The 24,274-nt window shown below is 43.2% G+C and overlaps 1 protein-coding gene across 5 annotated transcripts in view; it reads right to left on the bottom strand.

Annotated features, from left to right (window-relative positions):
- phldb2b (pleckstrin homology-like domain, family B, member 2b) overlaps nt 1–24,274 on the bottom strand; it is a 46,508-nt gene that overhangs the window by 9,553 nt on the left and 12,681 nt on the right. Inside the window, exons 1-12 of one of the 5 annotated variants that reach the window (XM_053487621.1) lie at nt 20,770–20,969; nt 17,121–17,240; nt 14,323–15,455; nt 10,496–10,804; nt 8,199–8,342; nt 6,728–6,865; nt 5,804–5,932; nt 3,950–4,105; nt 3,747–3,857; nt 3,574–3,663; nt 2,638–2,796; nt 61–198 (exon numbers count right to left, since the gene is read on the bottom strand). In XM_053487621.1, coding sequence (XP_053343596.1) covers nt 61–198; nt 2,638–2,796; nt 3,574–3,663; nt 3,747–3,857; nt 3,950–4,105; nt 5,804–5,932; nt 6,728–6,865; nt 8,199–8,342; nt 10,496–10,804; nt 14,323–15,455; nt 17,121–17,175 — 2,562 coding nt within the window. In that variant the 5' untranslated portion in view covers nt 17,176–17,240; nt 20,770–20,969. Of the gene's footprint in view, nt 1–60; nt 199–2,637; nt 2,797–3,573; nt 3,664–3,746; nt 3,858–3,949; nt 4,106–5,803; nt 5,933–6,727; nt 6,866–8,198; nt 8,343–10,495; nt 10,805–14,322; nt 15,456–17,120; nt 17,241–20,769; nt 20,970–24,274 lie in introns of those variants that run through there. The other 4 variants (XM_053487618.1, XM_053487617.1, XM_053487619.1 and 1 more) reach the window with 4 other exon arrangements.

Below are 24,274 nucleotides of genomic sequence, written 5' to 3' on the forward strand. Positions count from 1 at the left end.
GTGTTAATACTGTGCAGGTGTGTGTGTGTGTGTGTGTGTGTGTGTGTGTGTACAGTATACCTTGGTGGGTGTGTTGCGGCCCAGCGTAGCGCAGTTGAACTGGGAGCTGATTGCAGCGTGGGACTTTTTCCGAGGAAGCGTGTCGCACATCTGACCCTCCTTACCCAACCTCTTCCGTTCCTCCAGGCTTCGGAAATGCTGCGGAGAAACGCGGGGGCACGGATCACTCAGACACCGTTAAACACACACACACACACACACACACACACACACACACACACACACACAGAGCTGGGTTTATTCTCTCACACAGTTTACCTGCCTGTGCCGTGTGTGTTTTTTGGCAGGGAGAGGAGGAGGAAGAGGAGGAGGAGGAAGAGGGAGAGGAGAAGGGCCGAGGAAGGTCACCATCTCCTCCGGCCAGTGCACAGAGGTGGGTTTGGGGACGGAGCGAGAGCAGGAGGAGACACAGAGCTTTGCAGAACAGATGAGAGGAAGAAAAGAAAGCAGAGAAGAGTGGGAAAGGAGAGAGAGTGAGAGAGAGAGAGAGAGAGAGAGAGAGTCACTGTGAGGAAAGGCATATTTAAAAAATTTCCTTGAGAAAAATCACGTCAACTCTGTAAGGTTCCTCTAACAGTAATAACTTATTGACATTTAATCAGAACCACGTTGATGTATAACTTCATGAACATCTTTTTTTTCTGAACCCTTTTGCCTTCGAGGAACGTGCTGAAGGTTCTCACTCTTAAAGCCTTACAGGTTCCTCGGCTGTCCCTCTCGGGGAACCCTTAAAGGTTCTGTGTAAAACCTGACTAATATCCATGTAGAACTGTCTGTTTTGAATGTTAAGAACTCTCAATAAATCCTGAAAGAACCCTGAGAGCCATATTAGAAAACAAACAAACAAAAAAAACTCATTCTTATTTTATTAAATAATATTATATTTCTATTTTTATTTTTAGTTCTATTTTTTCCTAGTTTAATTTAATTTTTTTATTTAATTTCTATCGTATTCTTTTATTTATATTTATTTCTTATTTGTAAACTTTAATTCTCTTTTAGGGTCAATGGCAGTCGTATAATGCATTTCACTACATTTCGTACTGTGTATGTTTGTGTATGTGACAAATAAAATTTGAATTTGAATTTGAATTTGAAATTTATTTATCCAAAAACAATTTTTTAAAGCTAAAACACTTATGCAAAAAACCAACCCAAATATCCATTGAAGGACCGTTATACAACAGATCTGAAGGACTTTGATTGGGCGAGAGGCGTGGCGGTAATGTGTATAAGTGGGTGTGTCCCAGGTGTTGTCCAGTGGTTAATGACACTAACTGTGTGTCTCAGCGTGGGTGAGAGTAAAAAAACACTTTCAGTAAGAACACACACCTGATCACGTTGGTGAGTGGAACAAGGGAGTGTACACCCTACATAGTGCACTAGCTTTCCATTTAACACTATTTGATATTCGACCCCAGAACCTGAAAGTTAACAGAGCTGATATTCTAAAGTGTAATAAGTGTAAATATAAAGTAGATCTGGTGAGTTTCTCAGGACTGTCCACCACCTCCATGCTTTATTCTCCTCACCTTTAGTCTACAGAGTACCGCTAAGAGTTTAAAAAAACGAATCAAAATCTGTTGATAATAAATGGTGTTTGTGGAACTGTTGTGTAAAAGCGATATGACACTTGATGTCAGCACCACTTCAGTACTCGGGCAGCCCCTCATGCCTACGACTGCATCACAGCTGTGCTGATATCCAGTACAACAGCACGCCCTTGAGTGTTATACTGCTTAATTAAAGAAGCCCTTTCCAGAGCTAAGAACACTATTTCATAAAAAAAAAAAAAAAAAAAAAAAACAAACAAAAAACTTATGGAACCCTCTTTTTGTTTTCAGAATAACAACACTTCTGTATCCTGAGATCAAAGAACACTTATTTATTAAAAGTGTTAAATAAAATACATTAAAATTAATAAAACAAAAAAAAATTATATCATCAAAAAGACCCTTAAAGAACGCTCAATTAACTCTTTTCTTAACCAACATTATTTTTAGCATAAAGCATTTATTTCTCTGATGATCCCTTCAGTAATCAAAATTATTGCTTATTATGTTCTTCTTAATTCTCTTATACACTCTTAGAAGGATTCTTTAGGGCTCACTGGATAAGTACGAGTTCTCGGCGAGGTTGTAGGGTTCGACAGAGACTTTAAGGATCTCTGAGTCTGAGGGCAAAAGAAAGCATTTCTCAAATTATTTAATCACTTTGTATAGAAAAATGGTTTTAATTAAAGAGATATTCTTTATTTTAATTAATTATATATTTTAATATGATCTATGATTTTTAAGGGTCACTGCATGCATTGAGCATGTAGTCTGGTTGCCTAGGCAACGCTATCAAACGCTATAAGTGTGATCAAATGATCGTAAAAGGGATTTTAAAAAATGCTAAAAATGATTTTTGCCTCCTTGTAATTATTTCTTTTCTATAAGTTTATAAGTTATATGGTGATATGAAAACACACCCACAGCAGCTCCAGATAATCTTCTAACATTACAAGCTCATGAATAATCAAATGCGAAACTTTAAAAGCGAAACACAAATCCGAGAGCTCTAGCGTGCACACACCTCATCCTCTCCTGAAGGGGCGCTGCTGTCATCGGGACTAGGGCTGGGTTCGGACCCAGAGCTGGGACACTTGAGGGCATTGAGGTTGAAAGGGGCGGGGCTTGTCTCTGCCCCCAATTTCGTATAGAGTTCATTGATCTCACTGACTGTGACATAACCCTGTGGAGCAGACCATGTGAAAAATACGGAGAGAGAGAGAGAGAGAGAGAGAGAGAGAGAGAGAGATGCGGGTTAATAGCAGACACACGTCACAGAGTCACGACATTCCAAGAGAGTCCAAGCGTTAATGATTATCTCACGTGAAGGAGGAATAAAATAAACAAAGCGTCAAAAGAATATTAGAAATTGTTAAAATGAAGCAGGGCGTTAGCGGTGAGGGGGAGGAGTCATGCGGCGCAGACGCAGACGCAGACAAAGCTGTACCTCGGCACTTTTAATGGACAGAAAGGAGAAGAGACAGGAAAAGGCCACGATATCAACAGGAAGTAGGGAGAGATGGTGGGTGGGGCTAAGCTCACTACAAGGCTGAGACACGTCAGCCAATAAGGAGCCGTCCTGGAACAAGACAGAGTGATACGGGGTCTTAAGGGGCGTGTCCTTCTACAGGAAAGCTTGCAAGTGGAACCTTTAATAATTAAAGCATGAATATGAAAAAGATGTAAATACTACCTAGGTTACTCAGGTGGCTAGCTAATGAAAAATCACTAATCACTATTTTAGCTTATTAAACAGCTTGAATATGGCAGTAAGTACATTTTGTTTTTTTAAAACCAAACCTTCTGGACAGACAGGATTATTTCTGGCTCTCGCGTCTGTTTTTTTTTGCATGTATTTTAAATAAAATCAACACTTTTTTCCTTTAGCAATCCGGTTCTCATTGTATAATAATCCTAATCCAGATGTTTTTGATTGACAGATGAGGTTTTCACACCGTACCTCCTTCATACTGAGGGGGTTGATGGGGAAGCTCCGCCCCCCTGTGAGCTCGCCGTATTTCTTCTCCAGGTTGCTGAGATTCTCTTTTTCCTGTAATAAGAAATTGAAGGTGAAACGTCAGCCGTCGATCGACACGTGTTCATCCAGGTGTTTCTGCATCCTGCATCTCTCACCCGCTGCAGCATCATCTGCAGGTTGTTCTTCTCCTTCAGGAAGCTCTCCTTCTCCTTCTGGGCCTGCTGGATGATCTGAGTGGACTGTTTCTTCAGAGCCAGAAGCTTCTCCTACAGAACATCCAAGACAAGCAGAAAAAAAAAGTAAAAAAACAACAACAACAAAACGATAATTTTATGGTAGTTGCGTGGCTGATATTTGCCTTGCGGGTGACGGTGCTGCGCTGGTACTCTGCGATCTCTCGGAGGATCTGCTGCATCTGCGTCTCTTTCTCCTCGTCCTGACGGCTCTCTCGCTCCAGCTGCTGGAACTCCAGGTCCTCGAAGCGCTTCGTCTCCACCTCTAATGTCTCGGCGTCCTGCATCACACACACACACGAAAACACACACACACGTTAACAAAACATGTCCATCTCATTCCTGACATATAAGACTGGAGAGCTCGGTCACTGTGAGGTTCCTGATGGTCGGGGTTCACTTTGGGATTCTGTGGGAATTAAAGCTGTTCTCTGAGGACTTCATAGTTCAGTACTGGAGGTTTCTACAGGCTACCTGAGCCTCCAATAACAAACTGGACTCCATATGAACTTCTTCACATCTCCTGTTGCACTGAACTTCCAGCCTCCTAACACACAGTATGAGTGCAGATCAATCCCTGCTATGCATTATCACCCAGATGAGGATGGGTTCCCTGTTGAGTCTGGTTCCTCTCAAGGTTTCTTCCTTAAGGTCACGCAGCTATATTTCCTTTTTAAAGTACCCAAACACTATTATTAACGCTGTGTAATTTATGTTGTTTATTGTTTAAATGTCACGTCTCGTACACGTCTCGTTATCTTTTTTTCCGTTTTACTTCACACTCCAGTCCAGCAGGTGGCGACGTTGCATCAACTGCATATAATCTCAAAAAGAAGAAAATAAAGAGGCATTAATTTTGTACAATGTAAATTTTTTCCAAATACTTTGCGGAAGATTAAAGCGGTTTGTTTTTTTCTGTACAGAACATTTTTTAGACTCTTTAGACTCTTAATGTAAGTTTAAAAATAATTTTAAAAGTCTGAATGTATTTTAAATTAAAAGTTGGACGTTTGATTTTATTTGATCAAAATAAAAATCTGTTACATTGCACACAATTAAATGTATTTACTGTATAGGAAACAGAGGAAGTGCTTCTGTATAAAAAAACTATCCAGGGGCGGGGTTATGCTTAAAAGCTACAGCTTTTACCCCAATCAAGTCTGTTATGCAACACCGCTGTTGTCATGGTAACATTACACACCTGTATACAGTATGTTTGATCTTTCATCTGCTGATGGAAAATATGAAGTTGTGAATTAAGCCTCCGATATTATGGGATGTACAGAAGCCATGGGGACGTTTTTGTATATTCATGTGTAGTCATGGTAACTGGCATTTTTAATGAGGAGCAAATTTTCTGAACCCGGTGCTAATTTTAGTCGCTACTTGTGCATTAACATCAGAATCACTTCCTTCATTTTCATTTAAAGGTCCAGTGTTTCGCTCTCCGCGTCTCACAGAAGGTTTTATGTTTCTCGTCGCCGACCAAAGACGTGAAGGTTTACAAACATGTCCTCTCCTGCCGCATGCCAGTCGAGCCTCTGCAGCTCTGCGCCCCTGTCCCGCTGACCTTTAACCTTTAAACTCATCACACACAGAACAACACTATAAATCCACAGCTGTCACCGTGTCCTGCTGCAGGCACAACTTTCACACACTGCATTTCATCACCTCTACACACACACACACACACAGACACACACAAACACACTTCTCCCATTCCAGCTCATGCAGTCTGTGCGTATGCATCTTCATAAATAATTACACACCAGGCATGTGGATGTGACGAGTGTGTGTGTGTGTGTGTGTGTGTGTGTGTGTGATGCATGCAGACACAGCAAGACAAGCACTATGAGGATTCAATGTTTATACAATTATATAGAGAAAAGCTAGCAAGTCAGCAAGCGACAGACAGACAGAGAGAGACAGAGAGACGGAGGAAGAGGAGGAAGACGAAGGCTCCGTGGTTCAGTACTGACCCTGGACAGCTGGAGGACGAGCTGCTCTTTCAGAGCTTCGGGACACGTGTCGAGCTGAGCGCGCTGCTCGGACAGCACTTCGGCCAGGCGCTCGAGTTTAAGCCGCTCGGCATCGAGCTGGGCTTTGTCCTTCGCCGCACACGCCCACACACACACACACACACACACACACACAGGGCAGAGGCGTTAGTGCAGGGGCTGGTATGGAGCCTGGGGTTAGTCACAACCATTAGCAATGAAACATGAAGGAAGAGCATGATGATGATGATGATGATGATGAGGACGAAGATGATTGAGTGATGACTGTATGGAGTATAAAAGCCGAAAAAAATGAAATCGATTAGTGTTTATTTATGTGTATACGTTTTGCGCCTTTAACACAAGAACACGGTTTAGATTTTTTTTTCTCTTTCCTCCCTAACATTGATTGTTTTCCCGTAACAACACGTCCCTAAGCGTTTTATTCCTCTTACGTCACAGCACACACACACACACACACACCACTTGCATAAACTTCAACAATATTTGTGTTTAATCTCTGTGAATGAGCTGTTACTATGGAAACGATAATGTAGTAATAAGAGTGCATTAATATAAACCTGCCGGTTACAGAGAATTAATCAACACCTTCCTCTGACCAATCAGAGCGCAGAACTCTATCGCTGCGGCGTGAGAGTCTCTTGTGATTGGCAAGTCAATGAACTCGAGTGTTCAAACAGCTGCAGGTGTAAGTGCTTGACCTTGCTTTCCCACACACTCACACACACACACACACACACCTTCTGAGTAGATGATGTAGTACAGTGTGAAACGGATATACGGGAGATTATCACCTGTGAGACTGATGAGCTGCCAGGAACTTTATATGTACTTATGTTGTGTGTGTGTGTGTGTGTGTGTGTGTGCACACGCTTAGTGAACTACCTGCGACTTTTCCGAGTGCACCTTCTTCTCCATGTCGGCCATCTTGTCCTTCAGCTGCTCCAGAGTCTCCTTCTCCTGCTGCAGCTGCGCCGCCTCGGCCTCCTGCTCGCCTTCTAACAGAGCGCGCTCCACCTCCATCTACACACACACACATACACACACACACACACACACACACAGAGCTAAATTAGCAATTACAATTATTAACAAGTATAATTTTTCAGTTTATCCCAAAACTATTAACTATTGTTAAAATTAAAAATGACACTGTACATTTTTTAATTAAGACAACATTTTTTTCAAAAGTATTAGCACACCGTTACATTTACCATCCAGGAAAGTCCTTTATACAAGTTCAGAGAAAGATGTAGAGGATTTTTCTTTATCTTGTCATGTTAAACCTTTTACCTCCTACAGCCTGTTGTGTTCAAGTTTGTTTGAAGATGTTAAAGCTCCATCCATGTCTGAACTTTACCTTTTTTTTATTTTTATTTTTTATAAAATCTAAATATTTAAGAAAAAAAAAATCTAATATCATTTTCTCACAATCAGGGCCAGACATTTTAAATCATTATATATGTAATTACATTATCCCATTCTCCTGATGGGTGCCAATTTTTCTGAAAACCAAACACACCATAGCTTGGTGCATTTATAGCAATACATTTCTGGATCCAAACTTTTTAAAGCTTTCTCCACTCAGCTACACTTATTGTTCATTATAATAATTTTTTACACAAGACGGTGACGTCATTAACGACCTGTAATAAACCTAATTAATTCCAGGAAGAGCTCACCGTCTGAGAGGCGTTTCACACAGCCGTAAAAGATCTAATTGTCCCTGATTGGGATCTCATAAAGAAGCTGCCTGCTGTAAAAACCACTGACTGCTGGAGAAAGCTCGAGGTTTGAGGGTAAGAAGTAAATTCCTCCTCCAACAGGAGCAAACAGGACCTGAAGGCACCGGTCCCTGGGGAAAGTGGACTAAATCGGCATGAAGATTTATATCGGAGTTAATCAGGCCATGTGCAAGCGTTTGGAATCTACAGCCAGCTTCAGCGTTCACACCGAGCTCACAGACCTGGTGCCTCACAGGAGCCCTGACAGACTGGACCACGACCCACCAAATCTCTCCCCATTAACAGACTCACTAACCGAATCACTTATCGATTCACTGAATCACTCACACATGACTCACTCAGACACTACCTCTCTCTCCACCATAGACTCACTGAATCATTAACTCACTTAAAGCATCACACACCGAATCACTCACTCATACACCGAATCACTCACACACCAAATCACTCACTCACACACCGAATCACTCACACACCAAATCACTCACTCACACACCGAATCACTCACACACCAAATCACTCACTCACACACCGAATCACTCACTCACACACCGAATCAATCTCTCACTCTCTCACTCACTCCCTCTTGCACTCTCTTCACTCCTCTTTACCTCTTGGACTGATTCGTCCATCTGGTTGTCCAGCTCTTTGATCTTCTGCTCCAGCTCCTCCATGTTGTTCAGCACCTGGACCCTCTCCTCCTCGATACGCGACAGCTCCTGCTTCAGCCGCACCTCCTCTTCTCCGGGCACCTGCTGATGACATCACATCCTCAACACTCCCATCATATGACATATGAATAATGACATTTCACAAGAAGAATGATGCTGCGGTAAATTGTTCTATCAATTTTACTAATAATTGATTCTCTGTGTATAAGAAAAACTGTGACATGAATCTTATTAAATCTAACTTTGTACTTTACTGCACAGTACTACAAAGTAAAAATGAAACCTAATGAGGCCCTGATGCTGCGTTTTTCCCAGAAGAGACAGTATCGCTCCATTCCCAAAAACTGATTAAATCTAAGACATTTCTTGAGCTGGTATTTAGCAGCAGATTTTAAGGAAACTCTGATCCTGTGCCAGCAGGCCATCACAGCCTGGGTTTCCTTTTAATCTAATAAAGCCGATGTCTACACCCGCTGCCTGCTCTTAGTTTCAGCCCCGAGAGACGCAACTACAGCAGTTTGGTGAGGAAAGCACCGCATAGCTCCATCAGGATGCGTGGGAAAAACCGAGGAATCAATTTGAAGAACGTAAAAGTAAAGAGAAGTCGTCAGGCTCTGGATTTATAAACCTTCCAAAACAGAGAAGTCTGTATGAAACTGATTAAAGAGCCACATGGACACATGGATGGGAAATCTAGCTATCTGTTTTATACAAGGCTGTAAACATGTTTATTTCTGTTGTACATTTTAACATGAGGCTTTATGGGGACTAAGCCCCCGGTGGACATTTGATGAACTGCACCTTTTAGCACTTCCAAGTTGGACCCGTTGTTCAGAACCAGACGTTGCCCCATAAGAACAGCACATCTCATAGCTGAAACGTTTGGCGCTACATGCTACATTTGGAACATTGTTAGAAGAGGATATTAACTAGCTAACTAGCTTATCAGGTGCTAATATAGCAAGTTTGCTACGACTTTAATCCAAAACATGGGAGTGTTTAGTTTTCTGGAAGGTTTGCTAATGGGTTCATCAATCTCATTTCTGGTTGTTTTTGTAAATTTGAAATGTTTTTACGTAGTTTTATGAGCCACCTGTTGGCTTTTGGTTTCAAGAAACTATCCATTAAGTGAATAACATAAGCACAAAAAACTTGCACATGGTAATTTAGTGTGTGTGTGTGTGTGTGTGCGTGTGTGTGTGTGTGTGTATACAAATAAAATGAAACTAGATTACACACTGTGCGTGACCTCTGTATACTGGTACAGTGATGTTTATCTGAATTCAGCAGAGTTTATATAACGGCGCGAGTCTCAGACCCTCGGCAGGACGATGTGAAGAAAGACAACGACAGCGAGGAGGAAAAACGTCGAGACAGACCAAGAAAAAACAAAAGAAAGAAAGAAAAAAAGCAGCTTTGAAGCGGATTTATGGTGCATATAGAATTCATTCCCAGCATTTCTTGCTGCATGTATGGATTACAGATGTTCACTTCAGATGGATGAAAAATTAAAGGAACAAAAAAACAACATAAAGTGTCCATGCAACTTATTCCACTACACAAACTCCAGACTCAACCCTCAATCTCTTAGAAAAACATACACGTAATGCAGTTCTCCCCTTTAGCCCCTCCCCCTTTCCGGCACATTCCTGTGTGCGCTGGTGTGTGTGTGTCTGTGTGCAAAGCAATGAATGTGTGTGTGTATACGCATGCCTAAAAAGGTCATACACAGAAAGGACTTGACCTGGAAAGTCTCAGGAGGTCTAACAAAGGGGTTGTGCAATTAAACTACAGGAGAGGCTACGAAGCTAGCAAAGCAAACAGAAATAAAAACTTCCGAGGCTGATTGTGACTAGCAGGAAAGTCTTACGTGGCCACTGCACTAATATTTTCTGCCAGAATTACAGTTATGAGTTTGTTAAACAGTTAAGTATGTTTTATGGCTAGCTATGTTATTTATCATCACAAAGCTTTAGCAGGCTAGTTTAAGTTGATGTCTTTTTGGAAATACTTCTACACCACGCCACTAGAGGGCAGCCTCCTTTGAATTTTTGATACCACATAGTTCATGTGATCGTATTGATGTTTATATCTTTCCCAAAACACACACAGAGATACGATGCACTGATAACATGGGAACTGCTTAGAGTCTAGCTAAGTGTATAACAAATGTCAACTATTCAGTGGGCGGGACCTATTAACTGAAAAAAAACCCTGTCTGGACAACTCCCCCCCACCTTGTTATTCCGCATCTGTCGAGGAGACGGGCTGGGGGCGGAGCCGTGAAGACTCCCAGCAGGTGACTCCGCCCTGATATCTCGCTGACCGCTGGAACGACGCTGGCGTACCTGGCGCTCCTCCATGACCTGGCATTCCAAAGCCCCCGAGCCGTATCCGTTCTCCGCAGAGTCGGAAAATATGGACTCGTCCTCAGACACCTGCAGCTTCTCCAGCTCTTTATTGATCTTCTGGAGGTCGGCCACGGCTGAGCCGCTCTGATCTCGCTCCGAGCACAGACTCAGGATGGTTTCCAGACGCTGACGCTCCTGTAGGAAGGAGAGATGATGAAAATAATAAATTAAAATAATCATTAATAATTTCAAATTCAACAGAGCACCATTAATAAAGAATATACCGGGTTAAACAGGGATTAATCATAAGAAGAAACCATATGGTGTGGAATATGATGCTGCCACCACCGGGCTTCACAGTTACAAGAACTCAGACTTATCTATGATTGGTTAGAGGCTATAATGCGTATTAAATGTGAGCCAATTAGAGCGCCTTCCTCAGTCAGAGAGTCTGAAATAGAGACTGGAAGGCGAGAGATGTTTGTTCTCACTGATCAGGAATGGAAGCTGAAGTCACCTAATGTTACCCCCACATGGGGCAAACGTGTAAAGGAAGAATATATTTATCCTGACAAGAGAGAAACGTTTGGATCAAGTGTTTACATGGATAATATTCACTCACTGAAATAATTATTACAGGTTTACACCCAACCTCATTCGGATCGGGTCAGATTGTTCTGATTATTCTCCATTATTATCAGAGTATTAGGATCCGTTTAAGCTCCACCCACTATTGCGTTTCTGTCAAACGGAGTATTATTGCGTGTAGTGGAAAAGTGCATGGGGATCAAAACTTTTGCAAGGCTCAAATAGTTGACCTGACCCGAACACCAGCTTTAAAGCATCTATAAATTTAACACATTGTTCCCAAAAAAAAATAAATTATGTTTCTGCACAGACCTTTGTTATTATTTTCTTGTCCCTTCTAACGTTTTCATAACACTCAGAATGAAGCTCCACATCACACACACCACACACGGCGGCTAAATCACGAGTCGATTACTCTTCCAGGCATGTCCTCTGCGTCATGTGGTCAGAAAACTTTCCCTCCCTGCCTAATACAAAACATTATTCTTGTGATCTCACAGAACCCGACGCTAAACCTGGAGCAGAGACAGAGAGCGTTTAAAAAAAAATACAACAACAACAAAAACCCACTCCACTCCCGCCACGAGAACAAGGACACGCTCCCATGGGACGCTGCTTTGATGCTAATTAACAGGCCGGAAAAGTCCTGCGTTTGGCCACTTCTATGAAAATAAACTATGAAATGCAAACACCGCGGCTCACGCCTACGTTTGAACTCCGAGCCAGGACCAGCACCGACGATCCAGCAGATGTATACTGATTTATACAGATGTGCACGGATGATTCGGTCCATATAGCGTCAAAAGGAAACGGTAATAAAACCCAGAAACACTTAATGTATCACTGATGTTTAAAATAATGTAAGAAATGTGTTTCACAGACTCACAGAAATCTGTTCAAACAAAAAACAGGATTCCTGTAATGATAATTAACATCTGGATTTGGATTCTGTGCTGGTTGCAACATACTGTACACTACGCTGCAATCACCTAGGCATATTATAAAACATACTGTACGTAGGATACTCTTATATCTTGCACTCACCATGCCCAGGATGCCGGAGGTCAGGACGTCCAGGTGCATAGCGACGACTACGAGAGAAAGAAAAGTGACTGGAGCACCGATCGACGCTGGTGCTAACGGAAGCGCTCAATCTGCACGGAAAGGTCCGGCGTATCTAACCGAGTGGGCAGCGAGTGAAACCTCATGCCACCTAAAACAGACCTGGCACCGGGTGGCATGGGGACAGAAATATACCAGCGAAGTGATTTAATCCTTCCGCTTTCTCCTGTGTCACACGGTTAGGAAGTTCAAGACAGCAGCTGGTTCAGCTCCACTGGAGAGCATTATTAAAGACGTGTGCGTGTATGTGTGTGTGTGTGTGTGTGTAGAGTGTATATACACCGGACACCCCGCCCTTGCAGATATACCCAACCACCTCAAACATAAATAGCTCTTCACAAGTTCATCTTTCGTCTCAGTGTTGAGATCCGATGTGTTTAAAAAGGTTTCTGACACACATACGTGTGTGTGTGTGTGTGTGTTTGTATAAGTGTGAGCACATGCTTAATTATATTATCATGAGTCAGGGTTTGAGCCATGATCCCAGTGAGGAAGAGCAATTTCTCTCATGAAAAGCTGATCTATAACTTTAATATTTATTTATTTGATAATTATGCATTTAATTTTTTGATATAAATACGCACAATGCTCAAACAGCACACTCGCCCCCTGACTCTTAACGCAGGCTAGTGAAAGCACATCTGATGGTGTTTTTTTATGGCTGTCATGTTGGTATTCATACACACACACACTCGTGCGTCTCCACCTGCACCCTAACTAGTGTTTACTCTCTCCAGGAAAAGCCTCTAATCCAGAACCATAATGTTCCACCACAACTACAGGGTTGTAAAAGCTAATGAGCGAGTAGCCCGGGCTTCTGGGTTTGGATCGAGCTCAGAAAGGGGGCGGGGCTACAGGTGGCCTCACAAAGAATAATCCATACGAAAGCTGAGAAGAAAGTTGAGAAAACACCACCCGAGCCCCATGAGAATCCTGCTCGGCTTGGCGGAGAGGCCAGATTAGGAGCGTCAGCGCGGGGAAAACCGCCAACTCACGCCGCCCCACCGCGGGCCTCCCAGAGAGAGTGTTTTTGGGTGGCCGCACTCGCAGGGGCTCGGTTTGTGGTCCGGGGTCGACTATTATTAGGAGGAGTGGGCGACTCCACCTTAGCCGGAATCGCCTGTTCTTCCCACTACAGAGAAAGCATCAATACTTACATTTCCCAGCGTCTGTGTGTCATTAAGACTGGAATTTCATATTGTGTGTGTGCGTGTGTGTGTGTGTGAACGCTTTTTACAAAAGAGATTAATTCGTAGGCAGGTGGGCCTCTCCCTTCCTGCTCCCCTCCCAAAGCCAGATTTCCACTCTGTGGGATTCCTTACGGATGATTTTTTTCTGTGAAGGCAAACTGCAAGTTCAGCCGTTATTTCCATTCGGCTGCTGCTTGTGAGAATCTCCTCACACCGCGACAATACGCAGACTGCTTTGTATTTGTTAAAAACGCCCACACGCTGTACTCTTTATCTACTCTAATAGCACTAAACAGCTCTCGTACCATCGCTCGCATCGCAGCTCAACAAGTTATTAAGGAACTACAGCACGTTTCCAGTTGGAAAGGTTCACCTCTGACACTGTAGACTCCTTCCATAAATAAATAAATGTTTCCTTCTTGTGTGTCTGTTTTTTTTGTTTTGTTTTGATTACCAAGTTACGACTTTTTCAATCCAGAGGAACTCATTGAAGTTTGGTTAGAAGCTAAAATGATGGTAATTACGGTGCAATTTGTTGGAGTTGTTAAGAGATCTAAAAGAAACATTCTTGATCTTGCTAATGCTTTTGCTTCATCGTCATGATTGTCGCCTTCTTCTTAATGTCTGTACTAAAGTCGCTAGATCAAATGTAGGATTAGGTAGTGTCCATGCTCGACGGCTAGAATTCTCATTTCCTAACAACGCTGTTTTCTCAATTACTGTTTCCCCGTCAAAACAAACGATCGTAAACAAACATGTTACTAGTTCGATATGACTTTTTAATAAATTTTTTTAAATGACAAATTTCCTCACCAGTCTCTCCACCTCCTGCTCGCGAAGTCTCTCGTCCCTCTGTCTCTGATGATAATCCTGGAGTTCTTCTTTCCCACTGAGAGAGCTGATGCTGCCCTTCCTCTCACGGAATCCACCCTGTGGACCGATCCCGGCTTTTCCGAACGACTGCCTTCTCTCACCCAGACCCAGATCCAAGACTGGTGAGGATGCACAAGCTATCTGCTTCTCCAGATCTGAGTAGGAGCTGCTGGAGGTCAGGCTCATTTTCTTGGCCTGACGTGGGCTGGTACCACCTGATGGTACGATAATTTCCTGACGTACGGGCACTTGTTTGGAAATAGATCTGTTGGACAAGGAAATAGAGACAACCTCAGGGTGCCCGTTTTGGTGACTGGACTCGTGGGTGGGTGAGGAGCGGGACCATGGTAGGCCGAGAGGGGTGAGGTGGGACTCCCCCGGGCGGTAGAGTCGGGGTAGGGAGCGGCTGTGAGCGGATATTCCCATTCCTGTAAGAGAACCAGCTGAGTACTTCCTTTGGCGTGGTGCTGGAATTGGGTGTCCTGCTTCCTCGCGGTGTAGCCTGCGCGCTAGTCGCGGGCTGGATGGCATGCTAGCTGCTCCGCTTCCACTGCCTGGGATCGCTCGAATGGCATCGCTTGCTGTAGAGCCGGAGCCATTCCACATTGATAAGAAAGAACTTGATGTTTGGCCCCGTCGTCCATCTGAAGAAGCAAGGAGGCTATCCTGGGACTGGTTCCGCGTCATTGGCCGTGGAGGAGGAAGTGAGGAGTTGTATTCCCGCTGGTCACTGCGTCGTGGCGACGGAGGGACACTGTTAGATGACTGGGTGTGGACTTTACCCGAAAGAGGCGGGCGGTCAGATATATAGAGTCGTCTTGCTTGGTCCTGATAGGGAGATATCGGGCTTGACAAGGATATGGGTGACAAGGAGTTGGGCGTCGAGGGCGGGGACTGGGTCATGCTAAAGTAGGAGGGGCTACTGTCCCCGTTGGTCCGCAGGCTGTTCTCAAGGGCTTGTTTTTTCCTCTGTAAAGTGTCCATTAATTCCCGTAGCTCGGAGACGGACCGCACGCCTCGGGAGCTGGGTCCGCCTACGCTGGAACTGAAATCGCTGCTGAACTTCATATAATCTGAGAGAAAGAAAGGGAAAAGAAAGACAATACGTAAGTGAGACGTGTGATGCTGAGGACAGCATTATTACATAACTTTTAATAAAAGCCAAAGTGTCAGGTGATCAAAAAAAAAGGGAGCGGTTTTTCAGGAAGCTCATCTGAGACTTCCCTCCACTGCAGAAACAACAGAAACCTGCTTTTTAATGATCCGCAAACCCAGAACTTAATCTCAGCAGTTTTAGCTTCTAAATATAGAAATAGACTCAAGGTCCATGTAGAGCAAAACATTTCTGTTCGCCACACACATGCTGCAGTAAGCTGTAGCTCCTTTTTCTTTGTCAGGCTGTTCAAATAAAGCTTTCCTGTCCGGCCCACCTAGAAAACAGCCGGGCCAAAGATGGACAACAGAACAGTTAAACACGTGGGCTCTCACTCTTGCACACACACACCCTCGCTGTCTGCACAGTGTATTTGGACCAGCTTCTCCACGCATTCCTCCAAGACGGTGCAGACTGATCAAAGGAAATCACAGACGCAAGACACATACCAGAGCAAAGCAGAACCTTACACCAGATTTTACAGAATGTTATATAGAGGAGGGAGAGTCCAGAAGATATTTTGCTGGTTCTTTGGTCGGTCGAAGAGTTCGATGTTAAAAAGGAACTTGAAGGTGTTTAAGAATGCCAGTCGCTCAGATGGTGCCGTAGAAAGAAGAGTTTAAACTCTAATGGGGCTCTTTTGAGGATCTAAACATACTGAGTGATAGATCTGAGAATCTTTACAATTAAAGCAACATTTCTGATGCATTTATGCTTTTCCAGTGGATGTTCAACAGTAGGATCGCGGTAATTTGATATAATTTAAGCACAATCAAAAAAATTCGCTAGCAATTTCTTCCTATTCGTAACACTATCATGAAATAGCTTAAAAATACTCAAATCATATGAGGGAGAAAGAATTTATCATATAAAAATAGATAGATGTTTTCTTCTGTCGTACTTTATCCTCGGTCACCTCAATGTCGCTATGTTCTATAGCTAGCTGTATAGTAGCCTTTAAAAAGAAATGGGAAAAATGTACAGCCCTGATTGGTAAATCCTGCTAGAAGTCAGTAAGTTTCCAGTAAACCTGACAGTGTGGTGTCATCTTGGAGATATAAAAGTCTCTGGTTTTGTCAGAAGACCCCAAAACCCAAAAGTTCCTAAAAAGTTCCTAAAACCTGTGGTTAGCATTTCACCGAGACGCGTGAAAAAAGGCTCCAAGTTGAACAATAAACCCAATCGGTAAACAGACTTTCCACTGATATTGCCTGCAAACATGTTTCTTTTTGAGACAGTATCTCTTAAAAATCAGCTGACCTTTTAAGGCGCTTGAAAGCGTTCCTGCACTTCAAAGGATTCTATTGTGACTATACACAACACACACACACACACCTGTCCAGGATGAAGAAAGAAGGCTTGATTACCTGTAACTGAACCTGATTTACAACCCCCACCCCAACAACAAGGGCTCCCCCATGAGAGCTGTTTGAAATACAGGATACAAGTTCTATACAGGTCCATGGGGGTTGATGTGGTAAATGGGGGTGGGTAATGAGATTATAGTGGCTGGGATGGTTGGGTGTGTGTGTGTGTGTATGTGTAGCTTGGGTGGGTGGGGGACATATAGTGTGAGCTTCATTACCTGTGCTGTAGACCAGCGGGGACACGGGACTCTTCTGAGGAAGCATGCTCTTCATCCGACTGGCCTCTTCTGGATGGTTGAAACGGAAGAAGTAGGATTTACCCAAACACAGAGAATAACCTGGAGAAAGAAACAAAAGCACAAGAGGACAGAGTTCAAATAGTAGTCAAATAAACCTGACAGGAACCCTCTGAGAGCAGCTTGGGCCGTTAGCAGAACTGTAACTCTGCAGCCATCAATCCTGATCGGAACCCACAGCATTAAACAAGACATCAGGGTCACGACCTCGGCATTACCGCAGCCACAGCTGTCCAAACATCTCAGAACTTCTCGCAGAGTCTCTCACCATCAAGTCTGAAGCTAGACAAAGATAACAGCAAATGCACAGAGCAATGCTAGATCTCCATCAGTCACCATCTCCTATCTAATGGAAACGCCAAATTCCAAACTAAATGCCTGAGAAACCCAGCAGTATCAATCAGTATCCTTCTAAAGTTCTCCTAAAAGTCTGGGACGTTCACGGCACTTAAAAAAGGGGTGAAACAAGAACGTGGGCTGGGCGTCCCCCATGAGATAACGGCGCTTTATAATGCTAATGATATAATGCTTTATTAGTGTCGATCTTAGTCTGATCTGAGGAATCCAATGCAAAATCAAACCATCTAAGGCGATCTTCTCATTTTATTACACTGAAACAACTCACAGTACCATCAGCTTCTCCACTAACACTAGACTTTACACTTTAGCTGGTAAAAAAAAAAAAAAGTTAATAAAGCGATAGAAGAAAGAGAATATATTCTTATTATATATCTGAGTTAAACTCTGAGAAAAGATCATTTTTACCGTCCTTATTTCCTAGACTTATTATTAGTCATGGAAGAGGTACGAGCCTGAGGTGGAGATGTTTTTAATGTCTATTTGTTGTATTTAGATGTTACACCAGCACTCGTATCAATTGTGTAAACTCACAGATCAAGTAAACTTTTGTCTGATTTTTTTAATCGGGTTTCAGTCACTGCTCTCTTTCCAATGATTAAAATGAAAACCCAGTCATAATTCAGATTCTTTGAGGTAAACTTGGAGCTGAGTTTATCTTTAAAACCAGGTTCAGCCTTTGGGTTTCACTGCTTATCGGTGAGATGTGTTGGATTTTGGCAGAACTCAGATGGTACGCACCAGCCCTGACCACGAACCCCTGGCCTCACCTCTGTATAATGATAATCTCTACAGGTCTCCACTCAGCTCGTGCCTGAGACATCCTCCCCGGTCGTCCCTCCGTGACCGCCATGCCGTCCATCTTCCTTCATGAGTGTTCTGACTCGCTCACAACCCAAAACTCCCATCGTTTCCTCTCCAACCCACAACTGGATTTTCCACCGATTTGAAACCGGAGCTCGTAGAGCAGCCTTTTAAATCACGGAAAATATTTCCTGCTTTTCACCAAAAAACCCTAAAAGCCCTGGCTGCAGCACTTGGAGCTCGTTTTCCGCCAGCTAAGAGAGAAGAAAGATTTTAGTGCACTGGAGGTTTAGGGAAGGGGTTCAGCGAAGAAAAATAAGACATGATTAATTTCTTGACGTTGTAATGGAGTGTAGTGAGACAGGACGTGTGTGAGCCGCCCTAGTGTGAGAAGCAGCCTGGAGATGTGTGTTATGTCACTGGTGTCGTGCTTTTTTCTTTAAATCCAGAGACGTGGACACACGGTAAACACGTTCGTCTCCGGAAAAGAGGATTACTGCACCTTAGCGCACAGGCAAAACTGTTTCCCAGGCGAGAGTCGTCTGAAATGTTTAACCTGCTGCTTTGATGGTTGAATCCCGGTCCGCTGCTCTATACCCTGAGCTGAGACGGCTGATCATTAACATGCCAAACCTCTGACTTTTGGCCTCTTAAATCTCTCAGACGCATTCCACCGTCCTTAGCGCTGGCACGTCTGGGCTGATTTTCCTGCATTTTTCTGTGATTTGCAAATCTCTCTCTCTCTTTCTCTCTCTCTCTCTCTCATGGAAAAGTGAGCACATAACGAGAATCCCAGCCTTAATAATAAACCAGACCTTCACACCGAGAGACGTTTCATCATCGTGACAATCATGCAACAGTCTGTCAAAACAGTCATCTGAGAGATAGCAGCGTCAGATAAACACAGTTCTGCCCAAGGACCGAAACACACTCAGCAGGAAACGTTTCTCCGGTTCAGCCGTGGGTGTTTAGTCTACACAGCTGTGCTTCTTTGGCTCAGGACCTTAAATAAATATCTTATAGAAAAGAGCGAGCGAGCGGGTCCCGGATGCTCGGGTTTCTACCTGACCTCCTGATGATGAGGCTGCTTTAAGGAACAGAATTTGAGTTCAGTTAAATCTACTCAAGCCCGAAACCAAACTTTAAATAAGTTTACGCTGGATATTTACCGCGTTCAATCCCGTCAAACGGATCCTCATAAACCCGCTCGACAGATTAAACACAGTGTGTCTTTGATCCGATAATAAAACATGTTACACACTCGGTTTTTATGAATTTCACGAAGACCACAAGGACTCAATTTTCCGCCACCGCCAAACAGATTTCATTCCTTTATTACATTTCCGAAAGAGTTTTACGGCTAATTAGCTAGCCGTCTCCACTCCATCCCGTGAAAACCGGATCAATCAGATGTTTTAATTAACACAGCAAGATTAATTATCCAGATGTTGCTCGTCTTATTTTCCACATTTGAGGCCTCTGGAACAAAAAAAAAAAAAAAAAAAAAAAAGATTTCCAAACACAAAACAGAAGTTCTCGCAACAGGAAACTGATTTCCATTTTGGCTGGATTACAGGGTTACGTCTCGAACCCTCAAGACTTCACAGTGTCTCCTTTGTCCCTCAGTGCGGTTCTGTGAGGACTTAACAAGACACCTTAACTCATCAAGGAACTCTCGAGGAACCTTTTTGTTTCAGTTACACACAAGAACTCGGAAGTTTGGTTCTTATGAATTTAAATTTTCACAGAAAAAAAAGAGAAAAATAACAAGAATAAAACAGAAGAAAAGTTCAAGGTAGAACCTTTCCTCTCTCTCTCTCTCTTCCTCTCTCTCTCTCTCTCTCTGTTCGAGTCGAACCTTTGGAGAAAGTAGTGAACTTTTACACACTGCAACTTTCGTTCCATTAAAATCGAAACCGTACCAAATGCAAACTTGCGAGGATTAACACTTCATTTTAACTTAACAACAGCAACAACAATAAATACTATCAAGGGGGCGTGGCCAAGTTTATCCTACCGATGCTCACCTGTGCAGATCGACTAGAGCTGATTATTAATTACTTTAATTACACATAAAGTATCACATTATAATATCTAAAAGTTATAAGACTTAAAAAAAAAAAAAACACATCTCACGTCATCCAGCTCACGTGCAGACCCTTTAAACACATCTGACTGACGTCCTGGTGTTAACGCACCCCACGGCACGTGCCTGCGCCTTCCACAAACCCCACTTTTACTAATCCTGAACACAATCAACTGTATAAACAAACCCATCAGACCGAAAGCTGATCCGATCTCGTCTCCATGATGCACTCACACGACAAGCAGCACAGCGGAATTACGCAGATGTTGCACATGTGGATTAATAAATAACACAACTAATCCAAGCCCAAAGATTTCTCCTAACCTTCTTGTCAGAGCTTTTCCCATCCAGAGCTCGTCCCTCAGAGCCCCGGGTTCCTTCTCATCGCCTGAGATCTTCGTCCTGAGGATTAAAGCGTCTTCTTCAACTCTTTTACTCCTTAAAAGTCATTTCTGGAACAGCTGGAAGGGTGCAGCTGATTCAGAGCGGAGCCGCAGAGGGACGGAAAGCTCGGCTGCAGGAGTCGAGGAGGAGAAGGAGGAGGAGAAGAAAGAGTCGAGGAGAAAATGTGTCCCAGCTCCGCCCCCTTTGGTTTTTTTTCTTCCTTTCTGGCTCTGCTTGGAACCGCAGCGCACTACACGACAGAGCAGCACACACTCCGCGCGGTGGTGTAGTGTTTCCTCACGCTGTTAGCGGGGCAGTGTTGAGGGGAAAAAGGAAAAAAAAAAGAAAAGAAAAAGAAAAACAAGGGGGATGAAAGCAAACAGATGTAAAAAAGGAGTGAAATGAGAGAAATGTGTAACTGTTCCAGGATTTAAATGAAAGGAAAGAAGTGTGATTTAATAGAAATGTGTCCTTTTTGGAAAAAGTGATGAGATGACTATCCAGTGTTTAAAAGTTTACACCCCACACCCCACCCCCCGAATCTCATTAACGACGCTACCGAGTTCTGGATTCTGATTTTGGCCAGAAGGTTTCGATTCAACATCTCACAATAGCTGTTACCGTTTCTATAGCAACAGCAGACTCGTATTAACACGCTTCACATGAAAGTAAATAAGGAGAAATGTATCGGAAATGTATCGAAGGAGTCTCCAGTTACAGATCAAAGTCGAGAGCAGGCGAATTCCTACATCGTTAAAGTCTAGAGATCAGCCAGTGTTTGCGTTGATTATCTCTAAAAGCTGAACCCTGGAGAAAATCAATGCCTCTGTGTGTGTGTGTGTGTGTGTGTGTGTGTGTGTGTGTGTGTAAAGGATGATTACAGCCCAACATGGAGAAGAACTTTGCTCCTCATGGCTGTTTTTCTGGGCTCGTTGGTCCTTTCTCCTCACCCTCTGTGTCGGTGATGTTGGATGCGCGGCTGATAAACGAGCTTATCTGCTTTCGCGTGATTGTGCGTGTGACATGTTCGCCTTATCACCCTCAGTGTTAACCTGCAGAGTCGGCAGAAATCACCTCGAGCACTGACTACGATGTCCACGTTACATCACGTGTTTGATTTGGGGTGACATTTTAGAACACAGCACTATTCAGAGATTTCTATATACAGCTGATTTATGTGTGTGTGTGTGTGGGGGGGGGGTATGTGTATTGGGAAAGTAAGAGCTTGGCTTGTGATGTCAGAAATCCCATGTGACGTCTCTGGACCAATTAAAGCGGAAAGTTTGTAGCCACATGGACTGAACTCATTCGGATGAACAAATCAGGATCAGAATCGGGTTTTATTCACCAGTGTGTCTACACACATGAGGAATTTGATTCCGGCTGGTTGTTTTTAGGGGGTACTGGGGGGGGGGGGGGTATTTTATATAACCTGTATAACCTTAATTTAAAGTTGTTGTTCTTCTTCTTCTATAATGTCTAAACACTTTTTGTATAAAAGCATCTGCTGATTGAGGAGGTTTCAGGAAGGTATTAATTTTTTAACGTCAGGATGTTACGACTGTAACAGCTGGTGTTCGGCCGTGTTACAGTTTCTTTGTTTTTTCTCAGTTTTATCGAGTGCTATGTTTTTCAGCAGAATAAACACGGTGATGTAAATAAGAGTAAACCTGTATGCGCTGTACATTATGAAGCGTGTCGAAGCCAGAACTCCCACAGTGATGTGATTAGCAGCAGGACAGAGCGAGGATTAAAGCCTAATTCACTGGAAGGGCCTCGGGTGAGAGTTTGGAGTTTAACCTGGGGCCTGTTTCCATTTCTCTCTCTCTTTGTGTGTGTGTGTGTGTGTGTGTGTGTGGTTGCACTGTTTGCACACGACCTGATGTGGGTTTAAAATCAATTAACCTTCAGCAGTCTGCCTCTGTTCATCTTCACTTAAACACAATCAGTGAGTTTTAAACTGAAAGTGTAAGGGCAGAGCTGCTACTTTAAAGGTCCCATATTTTACTATTTGTGTGTGTGTGTGTGTGTTAATGCGCCAGCTGAAATCCCGCTCATATAATGAATTAGTTCACACCTCAGACGCTCTTTATTTCACTCCTTTTCCTAAAGTGCTGCATCAGTGTCTATGTAATTGAGCTCCCGCTAAGCCACGCCCCTTTCAAGAACAGCAGAGCTGAGCAACGAGTCTGGGGGAGGAGCTACGCTCAAATAAGATCACAAAATCTTTTAATGTGCTTGTTTAATAAGAAAACAATGGATGCAAAAAGTTGCTGTCTAAGACGTTAGTTTTTTATGTTTTTTGTTTGCAGACGAAAACTGGAAGCAGTCATTCTTGCATAATAGGTCACCTTTAACTTTCATTAATTGGAGATGCAAACTTATATCATACTGTACATGAGGTCCTCGAGGTGTGATGTGATGTTACTGTATTGCTACCAGCCTGACGTTGATTAATTTCCAATCCCTGAACTTTACTAAGAGTGTGCTTTTTTTTTATCTCTCTTAAAGTTAATCCGACAAAAGAACTATCAAAAAAACAAAAACAACAAGAAGAAAAACTTGCCACCCTTAGCAAGGAACATCCACATAAAGTGTGACCTGATCTGTCGTAGATCGTAAAGTCACAGTTTTATCTCCGACTGTTACACAACACTGACACTGGAGACTCCTTCCTAACGACTCACTCACTCATCTTCTATACGGCTTTATCTTGTATTCAGGGTCGCAGGAACCTGGAGCCTATCCCAGGGGGCTTAGGGCATGACTACACCCTGGACAGGGTGCCGATCCATCGCAGGGCACACACACACACACACACACACACACTACGGGCAATTTGGGAACGCCAATCAGCCTAATCTGCATGTCTTTGGACTGTAGAAGGAAACCGGAGGAAACCCACCAAGCACGGGGAGAACATGCAAACTCCATGCACACAGAGACGGGAATCGAGCCTGACCGGGAAACGATTCCGGACCCTGGAGGCACAAGGCGACAGTGCCAATCACTACACCACCGTGCCGCCCTTCCTAACAACTCCTCAATGTTTAACTGTTTAATTGTGTCTAAAACAGTATTTTTTATTTTTTAAAATTAAAGATGGTTATTTATAGGCTTCAGTTGTCTGATATACAGATCACCGCCTTTTACTATAAATTGTGTCTCATTTAGTCATGTCAATGGCCCCGCCCACTTTGCGTCAGTGGTATCACACAAGATTGAGAACTTTCACTGAAAAGTCCTGCTGCTTTTATTCCTGTCCGGTTTCACCTGCATCTTTGTGTCACACAATGTAAATCGAATTAATTAATTAACGAATTAAAAACCACGATAGTGTCATGTCTATGAACACACAGCCAGTCAATATTCTGGACGCCTCTTGTAATTCAGTGGAACTTTTAAAACTTGGAGCATTTCTAAAGACCTCCAGCGCATATGGAAT

This window comes from Clarias gariepinus, chromosome 26 (genome assembly GCF_024256425.1).
Source record: "Clarias gariepinus isolate MV-2021 ecotype Netherlands chromosome 26, CGAR_prim_01v2, whole genome shotgun sequence".
Lineage (NCBI taxonomy): Eukaryota > Metazoa > Chordata > Actinopteri > Siluriformes > Clariidae > Clarias > Clarias gariepinus.